At 44.3% G+C, this 12,744-nt stretch overlaps 1 protein-coding gene across 1 annotated transcript in view; it reads left to right on the forward strand.

Annotated features, from left to right (window-relative positions):
• Positions 1–696: 696 nt before the first annotated feature.
• The window catches only part of F13A1 (coagulation factor XIII A chain), a 114,101-nt gene continuing 102,053 nt past the window's right edge, over positions 697–12,744 (forward strand). Inside the window, exons 1-3 of the mRNA XM_048508500.1 lie at positions 697–786; positions 1,885–2,067; positions 12,348–12,536. Coding sequence (XP_048364457.1) covers positions 1,908–2,067; positions 12,348–12,536 — 349 coding nt within the window. The 5' untranslated portion in view covers positions 697–786; positions 1,885–1,907. The remainder of the gene's footprint in view (positions 787–1,884; positions 2,068–12,347; positions 12,537–12,744) is intronic.

The following is a 12,744-nucleotide window of genomic DNA, read 5'->3' on the forward strand; positions in this document are numbered from 1 at the left end:
CCCCTGCCAGCATGGCCAATTGGGAATTGTAGTCCATAACATCTGGAGTGCCAAAGGTTCGCCACCACTGCCATAGATTCTAGGCCAGTGGTTCTCAACCTTCCTAATGCCGTGACCCTTTAATACAGTTCCTCATGTTGTGGTGAGCCCCAACCCTAACATTTATCCATTTTACAGATGGAGAACACTGATGCAGAGAGTCTTAGGCGACCCCTGTGAAAGGGTCGTTCGACCCCCAAAGGGGTCCTGAGAACCCAAAGGGGTTGAGAGCCACTGTTCTAGGCAATACCTTTCCCCAAATTCTCCTCCGCTTAACAGACACCACCCCCAAATCTCCAAGAATTTCCCAGGGTCAAGTAGGCATGCCTATCAATATGCCTTTAACTTGTTACGAGCCCTTGTCTTCAGCCATCAGGGGTATACACAATGTTGTAATGGCCCAAGTAGCCTATGACAATTGTCCTTTTTATTTAGCAAGACTATGCCATTGACTTCTCTTGTGCACCTTTGCAATTTGTTAATGCATTTTCTTTCAGAAGACTAGTGCGAGGATTCTCTCTGTGGGGAGATCTTGAGCAAGAGAGGAAGAACAGAGCAGAGCTCCACAGCTGTTTTCTAGTGTTTGAGGGTAACTGTCCCGTTGCAGGCTTTGAAGGGGCGGAGATGGAGGAAGAGGGTGTTGGTGACAGAGGCCATATATAGCAATTGCTCAAGCCTATCTTTATCCAGACTTTGCTGTGGGTGTGAAACTGAGGAGAAACGAGAGAAACTGCATCTGCACAGAAGGTATCTCACTGTTGGCTGCCTGACTGTCAAATGTTGTGAGGGGAACTATCTTGTTTTATAAGGCTGGTCTTGGGAAGGAGCTCAGCTGTTTTACAAGAAGCATTTTGTGAACAGGCTGCAGCAGTTTTCAGAGGAACTTCCAAAAAGCCACCCTTCCTGATTCTACTCCCCCTTGATCCATTAACGGGGTGTGTGTGTGTCTTTTTATGGTGGATTGCTTATCCAGCAATAAGAGCAGAATCTTGTAATTCTTCCTTGTAATTTTAGTTGTCCATTGTGGGGGAGGGTTTTGTTTCTCCGTGGAAAACTGTGTGTGAAATGTATGCAGATTTGGTTGCAACCCTATCCTTGCTTTTAACATAAGTTTTGAAGCTATGGGACTTACATCTGAGTGAATATGCATAGGACTGCACTGTTCTTCCTTTTTCTTTTAAATCACATTGTGGGGAATTTTCTAAAACATTTGAACTCCTAAGTTTCCCATTTAAAAAAAAGGTTGCCCCCCCCCCCCACACCCTTTGCAATCTAGGAGCAGCAGTGGCGTAGGAGGTTAAGAGCTCGTGTATCTAATCTGGAGGAACCGGGTTTGATTCCCAGCTCTGCCGCCTGAGCTGTGGAGGCTTATCTGGGGAATTCAGATTAGCCTGTACACTCCCACACATGCCAGCTGGGTGACCTTGGGCTAGTCACAGCTTCTCGGAGCTCTACCTCACAGGGTGTTTGTTGTGAGGGGGGAAGGGCAACGAGAATGTAAGCCCCTTTGAGTCTCCTACAGGAGAGAAAGGGGGGATATAAATCCAAACTCCTCCTCCTCCTCCTCCTCCTCCTCCTCCTCCTCCTTCTTCTTCTTCTTCTTCAGGGTATGTAGATGTGACTCTGTCACTGAAACTTCAGCTCTATTTTTCTGTACTGTCAAGACTAAAATTCTAGCTTGGCAAGTTGCAACATAACTCACAGTGTCTTCCTAACCAGAGGGACTCCAGTCTAAGTTAATCACAGTGGCTGAGCTTAGATTAGTTAGGTTGGCACCATTAAGATAAGAACTCTGACTCATCATTATTTCTTCTTCTTTCATTTCCCCCACTTGGGTCTTCAAAGAGATTATCAGTGAGAGATTCACGATGACTGAACCAACAACTGCTGAGAAAGAGAAGAAGAAAACCATTCCTGCTGACTTGAGTGGACGACGAGCCGTCCCACCCAATGTCTCCAATTCAGATGAAGATGAGGTTCCTACAATGGAGCTGACAGGCTTGGTGCCAAGAGGAGTTAATCTGAAAGGTACGAAATATCAAGACCATTCAGAAATAAGCACACGTTAGAGTTCCCAAGACCTGCATCTAGGCTAGGGATGATACACAGATCTCAATTTCAAGGACAGCCCACTTTTCATTAAATGCATGGAGTGTCCATCTATAACACCAACAGAAAATGATGACTTCTGGGTAAAACGAATAACAATAGTGTGTGTATGTGTGTGTTTAAATAATTATGTATTACTAGCATTGTGCAAAATATGCAGCAGTTCTGAAACGAGGAGTTTCAGCAAGACAGAATCTGAGATCACACCTAACACAGACGTTCTGCTGAATCTCAAAATCCAGGATCAAACACATGTCAGGGATTCCACCATTTCCCCCTCCCCCATCTCCCACAAGATGCTTTTGAAGGTTGGGCATCCAGGGAGGAAGCTGGGAGGACCACTCTGCACACTGAGAGCTTCATCCGCACACCCGAATTGTACAAAGTTATTCTCAGGCACACTTTAGCTGCGATCAATGAATGGTTGAAACTGGTGGGAGGAGTGGTGAGTGATGCCTCTTCACACAATGGGCAATTTAATTGCCAAAATGGGGAAGGGATAGTGAACACCTCCCTGTCTGCTATCCATCCCTTCCAATATATTTTCCTGCCCCAAGATCTCTGTATCTCCAGGGTTTCTCACTGGTACATAATAGATCTAGCTTGCTCATTGTGACCTGCTTTTGAAACTGTGTAGGATTTCTTGAAATCGTACAGGATTTCCCCACAGCTCAAAATCAAACAACCCAGTTTAGCTTCATTTGACTTAAAATGTTGGACATCTCAAATTTGTCTACAGCACTGGTAATAAAAGGCATATCATCCCCCCCCCCCCATTTTATTATTGTTTATATTTGTAAAATGTAGCCTGATGAAGAGGTCTATTGAACCCAAAAGCTTCCAAACTGTTTTGTGCCATCTCAGTGGATCCAAATAATGGCATTACTTGGGGTTGTTTCTGAAAGGGAACAGTTCATTCCCTTTGCTATTTTCAGAGAGCCTGGAAATGGAAAGCACAGAATATCCACAAACAAAACAAAGCAAGCCTCCCACCTGAAATTGTTCCCAGTTTTACCTCAGGGGATAAAACACTGACCTCAGCCTAAAATTTCCCTTGAATCCTTTTGCTCCATGAACGTCTGTTCAGGTAATCTCAGCTACTTCGGGGTTTTTGCATTTGTTGTTAGCATTTTGCCAGAGCTGCTACAAAGGATGCAGGAGGGAACTACTCCAAACCTCACTATCATCCTGATAGAAAACCCCTGGGGATTTCCTCACATAAATTAACAACAATCTTGTCAGGGTTGTTGTAAATTGGCGGCTGGCATGTGTACAAGGGAATGAGGTGAGCAGATGGTCCTGGCGTGAAGCATCGGTGGGGGTGTGATTGTGCAGAATCTGCTGCCATGGAGATGGGGAATATCACAGAGAGCCTGGCCGCTTGGGATGCCGAGAGGAATGCATTCCTGACTTGCTAAATGACCCTCCGGGTTATTTCATCTGAAGAATTAGTTTACACTTTCAAGGTCAGATGGCTGGTGGACTTTGAGGGTCACAAACTATGCAGTTTTTAATAACTGACTGTGAATCCTTCATTAGTAGTGAAAACGGATAACGTGGTTTGCTTGAACTATTGCAGAGCCTGAGCATTCTGGCTGATCCCCGTCCTTAAATTAGACCGAAATCACGGAGTGCTGTCCAGATTTCTTTCTTGTGTCAAGTTTTCCCTTTCTGAAATGTGTTGCTCAGCTTGTGACCTGTCCTTTTCCTGCTTCATCTAGGGCAGTGGTGGTGAACCTATAGCACTCCAGATGTTAATGGCACTCCAGATGGCCAATTGGCCATGTGGGCAGGGGCTGATGGGAATTGTAGTCCATTAACATCTGGAGTGCCATAGGTTCTGCACCACGGATCTAGGGCCACCTACCACCAAAGCCTAGGGTATGGAGTTGGATTTCATAACAGCATCCCTTCTGCTAGACAGGATGTTGTGTCATGAGAGTTCTCTTACCTCTAGGAAGCATTTTTCATACTACCATAAAAGATAGATTTGTGCATGATGCAAGCCTCATTTGCTGTACACACACACACACACACACACACACACACACACACACACACACACACACTCACTCACTCACTCACTCACTCACACATACACACTCACTCACTCACTCACTCACTCTTCCTTCCATAACATTTCATAGAATGTTTGCCTTGTTTTAAACCTCAGAATTCTGGACCTCATAATAAGGTTATACATATTGGGACAATGGGTTACAAATTGAGACCATGGGCCTTTCCCTGGTGTGTTCATGCTGAGATACTTGCATGGATGACCTATGATGGTATGAGAAAGTTGACTTGTAGCAAAAGCCCTGCATGCGACAGATCTCTGTATCTTCAGGGTTTCCCACTGGCACACAATAGATCTAGCTTGCATATTGTAACCTGCTTTTGAGCTGTGGGGGGTGGGGGTCACGTAGCTAATTAGTTCTTAAGCAATTCTTTATTGGAAAACTCCTGCAAAGCTGCACCTTCAAATAGTCCAAAATAGTCCAATTCACAGTGGAGGGAGAGGCTTCAGGGTCTATGATTGAAGTGTTTGGGTACCATGGTGATGAGTGTTGGATGAAAACCAGACAGATGTATTTGTGGATAATTTGCAATGTACAGAAACCTTGGGGAACACATATCCTCTCAGGCTTCTGCTACAGATTTTTAAGTGAAACTTGTTTAAATAGTACCTTTAACTATTTAATAGAAACACCCAAATGACACTTTTTTATTTGTATGGTTCTTTCTGGTTACACCATGAATGTAATATGTGAAGTGAAGAGACTCATGTCCTTTTTGCCACCATTGTGATTCCTGTTGGGTCAGTACAAGAATATCTTTATTAAGGCCCACTGATGCTCCAATGCCATACAAAATATTTTGAGCAGCCCAGAACACTCTCAGAGCCTTTTGATGATTATTTCTTGGCTTTTGTAATTTATTATTTGTTGGCTTTTGTAAAAAATGCCATTTTATTGAGATTGCGAACTTTGTTGTAGCAGGCCAACGTGGCTACCAATTTAAACGTTGCCTTGGCAGCAGCTGCCACCAGAGCACAAGGATCTGTACTGTATTAGTGAAGTTAACTGCTACTGTGTTACTGTGGCAATAATTTTGTAGCTTGCTCAATTTCCTACAGCAACCATTTTGTGGCAGCCATTTTGTTGCCACGTCCACTATGCGACATCAGAATTCCAAATGTGCCCACAGGGTCAGAAACATTGGAGGATCCCTGCAATAGAGAGAGAGATTGCCTACTGTGAATGCAAAGCCATTCACAGTGACAGCAGAGGTTGTGTGTGGGAATTCACTCTCATACTCACCATTTCACCCTCCTCCAGTTCAATCAATCAATCAATCAATCAATCGATCGATCGATCGATCGATCGATCGATCAACCTTTATTATGGTAAAAGACCAGCATTTGGTAGATACAATTAAAACATGAAAGCCTTCGACAATACATTGAACATCTCTACGGGGAGAAATTGTTCCAAGACACACGGAAATTGGAGCTAGAACACGGCCATACAGCCCGGAAACCACACAGCACCCAATTAAAACATAAATTATATTAAAACTATAAATAAATATCTAAAAGAATGGATTGGCAGAAGAAAATCAGAAACACAAAAAAGGTATGGAACATAAAAGATATGGGATAAGAGTATAAATATTAACCACAGTAAGCATTTTGAGTTGTTTTTTAATCAATAGTAGAAACATTGTTAATAGTGTTAAGACATTTTAGGGATACATCCAGAGGTGGGATCCAGCAGGTTCTCACAGGTTCCCGAGAGTAGGTTACTAATTATTTGTGTGTGCCGAGAGGGGGTTACTAATTGGTGATTTTGCCACGTGATTTTTGCCTTAGTTACGCCCCTCCTCTCAGCAGTAGCACGCAGAACTTGAAGCAGTCTAGCAGGAGGTGCACCGGCATGCGTGGCAGTCTGCACCTGCGTGCATTCATTTCCCGCCCAAGGACCAGCGCAGCGCCTGCGTCCTTGCCACAGCCCCGCCCCCGGAATACCTGGCCATGCCCCTGTTGTGCCCCGCCCAGCCCCATGGGAGCCTGTTACTAAAATTTTTGGATCCCACCACTGGATACATCTACTCCTCATTTTTAAATAATCCCCTCCCCCCGGCACAAAAGGCCACCAATGACAGGGAATGGTGGTCATGAAGAGACAGGGTGGCCAGATGTGCACACTTTTCTGGACAGACCCTATTCTAGGGCCATTTTTGCCTCCCCATCTTCTCCTGGCTGTTGCTATGCCTATAGAATGCATCCTAGGTACAAAGGAAGAAGCTGTGTTTTAAATCTGGGAACTTGGAGTAAGTGAGCATTATTGTTCTTCTGGAAATCAAAAGGCTTCTCTCTGAAGAACTGGTTCATATTACTGGTCCAGGCAGCAGAACAAAGTTCAAATCATGCCGTAATTATGTGGAAATAGCTAACAAGGAATATGTCTTGCGAAGCTGGAACCAGCTTGCCACATGGCTTTATTATGACGATACTGTATGATTAACCTTCCGAGAGATGCCAGCACGATTTTCCTTCAGTCTAACCAAGGACAAGCCTTTTTAAAGTGTTTCTGTAATGGCCAGTGGTGTACGACCTGGCATATTTTCTTAGGGTGACCACAGTGCTCTTTTGTGTGACATTACAATAAGGCGCTCAGCTGCTGAATTAAAATTTAATTTGGAGGCAGTGGGATTGCCTCCAGTATGCATTATGCCTCGTCAAAGTATCTGCATCATTCATGAGGCCTCGTTTAAGTCCCTCAAGATCAGAAGTCAGGTGTTTGCGTTGAGATGGGAAATTCAAATTATTTGCGCTGAGAAGGGCTGCATCAAGAAAGCCCTGCTACAGTATAATTGCCTGATCGGCTGGTCTATTTGCTAGTTTGCCCCCTTCAGTTTAGCAGTTCCACCCCACTAATGTATTTAAATTGTACTCTTTTTTTGCGCAGCGCTGCCTCTAGCAACTAAGTTCAGTGCAGTGCAGGTAGAGGACAAGGAGCTTTTGTATACAGAATGAAGTCATCCACATTAAAAGGTTCCTTTTTGCTCCCACTGGCATGAGTCGTATTGGATCAAGAACTGTTTTCTGGATTTCTCTACCTAGGATTTTTTAAGATCAAACCCGAGGTGTTATAAATGTAACAGCTTAATTTGTACCAGTGAGCCTTTAGACAGGGGCAAGAATTAAAACAGGGAGAGTCTCCAAGCATAACCATGAGGCGCTGGGGAAAGAATGTAGATAAGAGTATGATAATATGAGGTCAGGAATTCTCAAGTGACAGTTCCCAAGTTCTGAACAGTCAAAACACTATAATTAGAGTAAATGTTATCTATATTCAGCAAATATGCATGCATTCACTTGATGATCATGTCTGCTATTGTTACATGCACAAACTGTCAGGATCCAGACACAATAAGATGTGAAGTTTCAGCTTTTTAAGCAATTACACTTTTTATTTTCTAGTGTGAATTGGGGCTAAAGGAGCCAACATAGGTACAAAACAAAGCATACACTGACCAGAGATCAGAACAAGTTATTGGGCCCTATGCAAAAAGACATAATTAGCATAGATTGGAGAAGTTTCTACCACTCACAATGGTAACCTTTTCCAGATTCCTGGTTTCCAAGGGTGTTTAAAAACTGCTAATGTACCCTCATTGCACCACCGCCCCCGCCCCCCACCACAAAAGTTGGCTGGGTGTCTGTGTTAAGAATGAAAGGATTTTGTACCGGCTACCAGATTTTTGTTGTTGAAGATCATATGACTGCATAGAAATCTTGCCTAAAGTGAAGTTGATAAAACCCTTTTCAAAAGCCAACCTTTTATACTCTTAGGCTTATTCCGCACATGCAGAGTAATGCACTTTCAAACTGCTTTCAGTGCTCTTTGAAGCTGTGCGGAATGGCAAAATCCACTTGCAAACAGTTGTGAAAGTGGTTTGAAAACGCATTATTTTGCATGTGCGGAAGGGGCCTTAAGTCTCAACAGCACAATCCTGTTCCTGGAGGCAGCCAGGCTGCCCCACTGCTTCCAGAGGGCTTTTTAGTGGCACCAGAAGAGGAAAAAATCCAAAAAGCTCCCCGCTGCCAGAAAGCCTTCCACAGGGTGGAAGGGGGGCATTATGTCCCCTTCCAAAAGGGGGCATTATGTCCAGGACCCCGGCTGTGGCACAACTGGCTGCAAACCTGAAGTCAACCAATGTTGCCTTGGAAGCCAGCATTGCTCCATTGTGGCTGAGACTTCTGGCTTTCACTGCAGTGCATTTGTGCTGGTGCAACCAGTGGTGGGATTCAGCAGGTTCGCACCACTTCGGCAGAACCGGTTGTTAAAATGGTGCTTGTAAATAACCAGTAGTCAAATTATTTGGATCCCACCACTGGAACCGGTGGTTAAATTATTTGAATCCCACCGCTGGGTGCGACCCTCCACCAGTTCCTGTGCCCAGTCACCCTCCCCCACCCCCACATCTGAATTGGGCTGCCCTAATGGCTAATTCTCAATTAAAAGTCCCGCTAAACCAGGGGTAGGGAACCTGCGGCTCTCCAGATGTTCAGGAACTACAATTCCCATCAGCCCCTACCAGCATGGCCAATTGGCCATGCTGACAGAGGCTGATGGGAATTGTAGTTCCTGAACATCTGGAGAGCCGCAGGTTCCCTACCCCTGCGCTAAACCAAAGGCCACTTTGAGCCAAGAGCCAAGATAATACAGAGCAAAACAGCAGATGTGTTGTTGTTGCTTTTTGCAGCACCCCAATGCCACGTCTGTTACGGAATTAAAAACAGACACCCCAAAACTGCCAACATCCATCCTAACACCCTTAGAGATGGCTCCAAACGGAAAAGCAAGCGACTCCCTTCCAAACCACAGGCATGGATGTAATGTCCTTTGGGAGAGGGGTCTGGGAGTCATGACAAACAGGGCAATACAGTCCATTGAGTGCTGTTTCTGAATGTGAATCCAGAAAGGGAAACTAGAAAAGTGACTTCCCTCCCCAGCATATAAAAAGGATGTGCACACAGACGCTTTTGATCTGTCTTGAGCGCATTCCGCTCAGATTCCGTAATGATGTATTGGATTGGATTGAGCAGGGAAACTGGGCTGATGAAAGAGGGTCATGTTTTTAATCAGGGCCCTCCCCTTGCTGAAGACCTCTGACTTTCCGTGCTTTCCTGGGGGAGGGGGCGTTGTCGGCTGCAGTTGGAAGGGGAGATGAGGAAGTCTACCCAGGCTGCTGGAATGCCCCTTTGCTTGCTGGTTGTCGCCATTTGCTGGTTTATTTATTTATTTATTTAGAAAATTTCTATGCCGCTTCTCTAGGGAACCTGTTTTGAGGTGGTTTATGAAGCAAAAAACATTAAACATTAAAAATTGCAAATTAAAACCCGGCCAGAGCATAAGAACGTAAAACAGTGAGTGGCTTAACATGAATTGAACAGATTTCAGGCTAACAGCTGACTATAAAAATAGTTTCAGTGGGGAACACACCCTGAAACTCCTTCCCCTGCTTTGGGATGAAATGTTCTAGGATTGTACTACTCACCCAAGGAGGCCTCACTCCCAAACTACGGTCTTTATTTGATTTATATTCTACCCTTTCCCAATGACATAGGCCCAGGAAAATGAAGCAGTGAAGCGCACAGTACATTCCTTGCTACCCGCATGGGATGCAATTCAAAGCTATAGCTCTCAGTCTCATGCCAAAATGCAGAATTATGCAGAGGGAGGGGAATCCTCATTTTATAAGCTCTTGAGCAATCCTGAACAGCCTTACTCACAAGTAAATTTCAGATTATTCAGTGGGTCTACAGAAAAGTGTCCTTAGATTTGCAGCCCAAGATTCTCTCTTGCAGGGCAGACCCACAGAAGCATGTAGTTGAATTCCCCCTCCCAACTGTTCTTTCTCAGACTGAAATCTTCTTGAGGGTGGTGGAGATACATACGTACGTAATCCAGAGAACATACGTTAAACAGAAATTTTGGGAAATGTGCAAAGCCCTGTGAATGCCTATGAAATCTGTGTTAGGTCCATCCTTTCAATACATTTCCTGCCTTAACTAACTGTCTAGTCATGTGGGCTTCCTTGGGGAAATACCTGACATAGTGAAATTAAGTGTCCTAGGACATAGGTTCTACTTCTCTTAGCCTTCATGCTACATTGTTGTTAAAAACAAAACAAAACAAAACAAAATTAGGCACTCTTTAATTGCGTATAGAAAAGGAATAGTAACTCACCGCCCTGAGCCCTCCAGGGGAGGGCGGTCTATAAACCCAATAAATACTACTACTACTACTACTACTACTACTACTACTACTACTACTACTACTACTACTACTACTACTACTACTACTACTACTACTACTACTAATACTAATAATAATAATAATAATAATAATAATAATAATAATAATAATATATCTACCCTTTAGATTTGTGTGGGCAAGTTAGACTGAGATGTGTGACCCCATTTTTCTGTATTTTCCCATAATTTTTGCAAGCCCTCATTTCCCTGAGTCTAACTATGGCCCTTTCTGCACGGGCACTGAGCGGGGCAGCATTGGCAGAAACAATGCCAATGTTGCCCCCCGGGATTGTTCGCACAGACGGTCCTGGCAGGGGTGCAGGCGACGGCGCAGCCTTCCCTTCTTCTCCTGGCTGCCGGCATGTTGCAGAGGCCTGGGGACACATACCCCTGGCCTGAGCGATGGCTCTGGAGTTGCAGGCCATGGGGGGGGGGTCCCCTAACCTCTCCAATGCACTGGAAGTCAGGAGAAGAAGGTAAGGCGTTCAGGGAAGGCAGGGAGGGGAATGGCGCCTTCCAGTAGAAGACACCACTGTTGAAAAACCTCGCTCCTGGAGTGAGGTTCAACAGTGGCATCTTCACACCACTTGAGCATTTGCAGCACAGCGCTGCTGCAGAACACCACCCCAGGGACGGTGTTTTTAGTGCCCCTGGGGCGCTGTTATCCACCCATGCGGAAACAGCCTATATATTACAAAGACTGTAATCCAAAGTTATTTCCTAGAGAGGAGGGTCCTTTCCATACCAGACAACATTTTAGGTTGTCTCAATCCCATCATTTTCCACTATGTCTTTTGCACGCCTTCCCTCCCAACATTCTCCAAACTGTGCTCTCCTGCTAAGTTAAACCATTTCTATTTGTCCGCACAAAAATGATTAGTTCATTCTGAGATAGCAGTATCACTCATGGTACAAACCATCATCCACATTAAAAAAAATTAAAAGAAAAATCCAGTAAATGCTGGAGGGGAACGTGGAGTGACATGGGGGATGGGGAAATGGCGGACAACCAAGGGCAATCACACAGTGGACATGGATAAGGGCTGGGCTTTTTGGTGAGGTGGGAAGGGAAGCAGGAGAGATTGAATGGGTATATCCGCATTGTTAACAGAAAGCACCTTGGAAACATTTCAGGGGAAAACATGGGCGGGAGGGGTTTTGAAAACAACAAAGTAAATGTTTACAAAAATTCCCTCACCAAAAGTGTGGAACCCCATGGAAACACCATTCTATTAGTGGCCTGGGTACAAGGTAAAACATATGTGCGGAAATTACCACAGGCCTGTAACCACGGTGTGGCAAAAGGGGGCAGTGCCCCCATCAATCATTTGTCATGCCCCTCTAAGCAGCACCAGGGGTTGGTGTTAAATCTTTCACAAATCTTTCAAGTTTAAATTCTCTAAGTAAAGGGTGTGCATCTTGTCATGAATCTTTCTAAGTGTGAATTTTCTATGCAATTGGTTAAAACAGAATGAATAGTAAGCAAGGCTGAACAGTCCTGCTTTTAAAAGCCTGCAAGCAGTGAAACAAAATTATGTTGGAGTAGATTAGGTAATGAAGGGGTAAGTGAGTACAAATATTTTACTAATTGATATGGCCCCACATTAATCTTATCCACAGGGGAGGGTTGTGGTTTTTAATATTGGTAGTCTCATTTGGCATCAGTTTAATAACTTAATCCTGAAAGAAAATGGACAGGTCTAGCTGAGTTTCAAGCAAAGAACAATGGCTAAGTTTCAGCCATAGAACTGCAGCAGAGTCCAAAAGTTTTTAGAGAACTATATTAATTTGTTCTCCAGACTTGGTACAGAAAATCACAAAGTCATTTGTGAGAAGATGACTAAAAATACAACTGTTTCCACCATTTTTGTAGATTTTCTGGAAGCCCAGGAGGTCAATGTATTTAGCCGGGAAAATGAAATCAATAAACGGGAACATCACACAGACAGATACAGCAACTCCAAACTGATTGTACGCAGGGGACAGCCTTACCATATCCAGATTCATTTCAACCGTCCCTACAATCCACAAGTGGACCATTTCTGGATCGAGTATGTCATAGGTAAGTGCCACATGGTGGCTTTCATGGTTATCATTCTCTTGGATGTGCTATGTGGGTTTCCCAACTGTTGAAGTGTGGAGTGGAAAAACAGGCAGAGGGAAAGGCAGGCATGGGTACTTACAAGCAACAGGGAGTCCTTGGTAGGCAGCATAAAGTGGATTTGTGCATGAAAATAATTTACACACAAGCTCCAGACATAAAATAGCTC

Source organism: Sphaerodactylus townsendi, linkage group LG09 (genome assembly GCF_021028975.2).
Source record: "Sphaerodactylus townsendi isolate TG3544 linkage group LG09, MPM_Stown_v2.3, whole genome shotgun sequence".
NCBI classification, from domain to species: domain Eukaryota; kingdom Metazoa; phylum Chordata; class Lepidosauria; order Squamata; family Sphaerodactylidae; genus Sphaerodactylus; species Sphaerodactylus townsendi.